The sequence below is a fragment of the Brassica oleracea genome, chromosome C4, assembly GCF_000695525.1.
Source record: "Brassica oleracea var. oleracea cultivar TO1000 chromosome C4, BOL, whole genome shotgun sequence".
NCBI lineage: Eukaryota > Viridiplantae > Streptophyta > Magnoliopsida > Brassicales > Brassicaceae > Brassica > Brassica oleracea.
Genome location: NC_027751.1, coordinates 19,608,881 through 19,612,389, shown reverse-complemented (window position 1 = coordinate 19,612,389; position 3,509 = coordinate 19,608,881). Strand labels below are relative to the sequence as shown.

Below are 3,509 nucleotides of genomic sequence, written 5' to 3'. Positions count from 1 at the left end.
AAAAAAAAAAAAAAAAAAAATATATATATATATATATTGTAGATCATTATCTATAATAATGTTACATCACTAAGATCTCTAATCAGTGTGTAATGCCCCGACCGTCCACGGCTAATGGACCACCTACGCTCGCTCTCTCGATCCCTGGACCCAATTTTGTTCTAACGGACGGTGTGTTAATTTTTTCGAGGCTTGAAAGTCTTGTTTACTGACCCTGCAATCACCACATAACCTTTCTCCGTGCTTTGTCGTCACTCATACGGTTTCGCGAATTATTTTCCGATAGGTCACCCATCATTTCACAACTCCAGCCCAAACACGCTTAACTCTGGAGTTCTAAATGGATGTGTGACAGAATGCATTCATGAATTTTTTTAGCATTTTAAATATTACTTCTATGGTATATCATATATGTCGTTTGATATATATATTGTTAAGCATTTTTGCATCAGTCATCTGTTTGCAAATTTAAATTACAAATCTTTACAAATTCCTCCCATATATTAACGATTGATTATTCATTCCTTACTAACAGCTAAAAAATCCAAATGAATATATATCCTAACCCTCATATATCAGAATAGATATAAAGGAATATATTTATAGGAACTCTAAATTATCATATTAAACAATCTAAAAGACTATTATTAAGATCTTATACAATATATTATATTATAGTTCTATTTTTATCTACTGATAAAAATTATCATTTAAATTTAAAATAGTTCTTTTAAAATTGACATATATCATTATTATAAAAAACAATGTGATTAATCTATCCATTTGGACATCATAATAAAAACAAATAGATTAACTAAATGCAAACAAACCGATAATAGATAAAAAATTTGGATTATACACGATCAACATTTACATTTTATCACCGAATTGACTCTAACTATACTATATTAACAACCCAAAGTTTGTGTCATTTTAAATTTTGAACCGATTTTAACATAAGATAAAAAATATGCAATAATTTGCGGATACAAATAGCTTTTTTTCTGGCATCAAATGGCTGATTTATTACTCAACTTTGAGGTGGTACGGGGAACCAGAGCGGAATAGAACAACCAATGTAGTACAAGTCCCTATGAAAAGATCTTGCTATCTTAGCTAATGAATCAGACGATACATTTTCTGATCGAGGAATAAAAACAATTGAGAATTATGGAAATCTGCTCTTCAGCTTCTGCAGTTCGTCCAATTCAGTGGAAAAGTTGGGCCAGGCTCCTGGGTCTGGAATCATCGAGATTAGATCCTTAAAATCAGTGCCAAAAGCTTGAAACGTTGATAGCTGAAGCATGCACTCCATCGCCCACGAGAGGGCCTCGAGCTCCGAGTGAAATGGTAAGATTCTTCGTCGTTGGTTTCATACTCCCAATAGCTGAGTTGTTCCTCCTAAGGTTTTCCATGTCCATCCATAACCACTGTAGTATGCGTCATGTGTCCATGATCCATCTATCATGCATCTCTCAGAATTTGTTATCTGCTCAAGGTTCTGTGTAACTACATGTTCCTCTTGTTTGTTGTTTGCTTGGAACCAAGCATGACATTCTGATTCGGCCTATCGGACAATTTCCAAAGGGTCCATGTCTATTCCTTTGAATAGTTTCTCATTTCTCGCTTTCCAAATATACCACATAATCCAAGGATATTGGTCTTTATCCAGTTCCAGATCTTCTATATCATTCTTCCTCCAAAAAGGACAGTCTATATTCGTGTAGTGGCTCACGCTCGGGAACATCGATGGCGGAGTTGGGGTTGCTGCATGTCCACACGTCTGTAGTGCTGGAGGGCACTCAAAGATGGCATGGTTTATAGTTTCAACATCTGCTCCGCATCTAGGGAAATGATTATCGCATCGCATATGACGATGTGCTAGATTGCTTGTTACTTTTAGTTGTCCAGAGATTGTTTGCCAAATAAAATGTCTTAGTTTTGGTGGAGCTCGTATCTTCCAAGCAAAGGCTTGGAGTTTTGTAATGCTCAGTTCTCCCTGGGTTTCCACCATCTCTCTATTTAGAATGTTCATTTAACAGTGTACATCCCATTCTTAGTATAGTTCCAACAATACTTGTCCCGCTGATATCCTTGACTTATGGCCAAAGATTGAATCAGAGGGATATCTTCCGGATCTACATAGTTTTCAAGCACCTCTGAGTTCCATGTTTTTGGATTGCATGTCATTAGGTCACGAACTGACGTCATCGGGTGAACCACTGGTGCTAGTGGTCTAACTGGTCTTGCTGGTATCGTTGGTTTCCAATGATCTTCCCAAGCTCTAATCTCATTTCCAGAGTGTACTTTTTGTCTGATCCCCAACATCATTAATGGTTTCGCTACCATTATACTTGTCCATCCATATGAGTGTCTATCTGCCTTGTTTAGCCGCAAAGGCGTGCTACATCTGAAGTATTTTCCCTTTAGCACTCTAGCTACTAAAGAATCTGGGTATTGTACCAAGCGCCATAACTGTTTGCCTAGTAGTGCTAGGTTGAATTTATGGATCATCTTGAATCCTATTCCTCCATCTCCTCTTGGTTTGGAGAGGTTTTCCCATTTTACCCAATGTATATCCCTTTTAGGAAGGTTCAAGCTCCACCAGAACTGTGCAATGGCATTAGCTAAGTTCTCACAAGTCTCTAATTGTAGTAGAAGAGTCGACATTACGTAGGTAGGTAATGCCAAAAGGATATACTTTATGAGTACTTCCTTTCCTCCCTTTGTGGATACAAATAGTTTTTACAATTTAATATAAAAATATGTTGTAAATAGAGTGTTTAGAGACTGAATATTTCTGTGTGTTCTTATTAATGATCAAGGGGGTTCCTTTATATAAGGATTACAAGATGAAGATAAATGGAAAGTATCCAAAACCTAAACACACTAGGATTAGGAAAAATACTAATACATAATAATGAAAAGATTACATCTACTAGGAAAATGAAAGAGTTTTCTTTTCTCCAAGCTTTGTGGCCGTCTCTCTCTCACCTAAATTCGGTTCTCTCTCTCCTCTCTCTAGGGCTTCAGCCGTCTCTCCATCTTCTAGATATTGGACCGGTCTCGGTCTGGGCCTGGTTAATGGCAATCCACTCCATGATTTATAACACTCCCCCTTGGATGCCATAACCATACAGGATTTGTAGTACGCTTCATGTTGCCTCATTAAAACCTTATGAGGAAAACCCAGTGGGACAAAACCATGATGAAGGAAAAAGAGTACAACACGCACTACTCCCCCTGATGTGAACCTCAGTGTAGGCTTCTACATTCTACGCATCTGGTGCGTGATCTTTCCTGTATATGTAGGAAGGGAGTAATCGGCCAAGTTCATTTCTAAGCCGTATCAAGACCACTTTGATCTCTTAGGTCGTTTCTCATGTCTCTTGACATCGAGTGTCCCGGTAAAGCATATGTGCTAAATAATGTGAACCATATTGTTCTCGGGGATCACTATTGGGTGTTTGCAAATCGTGTTTGCATGTGTCCATATTCTAGACGTGATA

The 3,509-nt window shown here is 37.6% G+C and overlaps 1 protein-coding gene across 1 annotated transcript; it reads right to left on the bottom strand.

Annotated features, from left to right (window-relative positions):
• Positions 1-2,031: 2,031 nt before the first annotated feature.
• Positions 2,032-2,670, bottom strand: LOC106338324 (uncharacterized mitochondrial protein AtMg00310-like). The gene has a single exon (XM_013777334.1). The coding sequence runs from the start codon at positions 2,668-2,670 to the stop codon at positions 2,032-2,034; it is 639 nt and encodes a 212-aa protein (XP_013632788.1).
• Between the last annotated feature and the right edge of the window lie 839 nt (positions 2,671-3,509).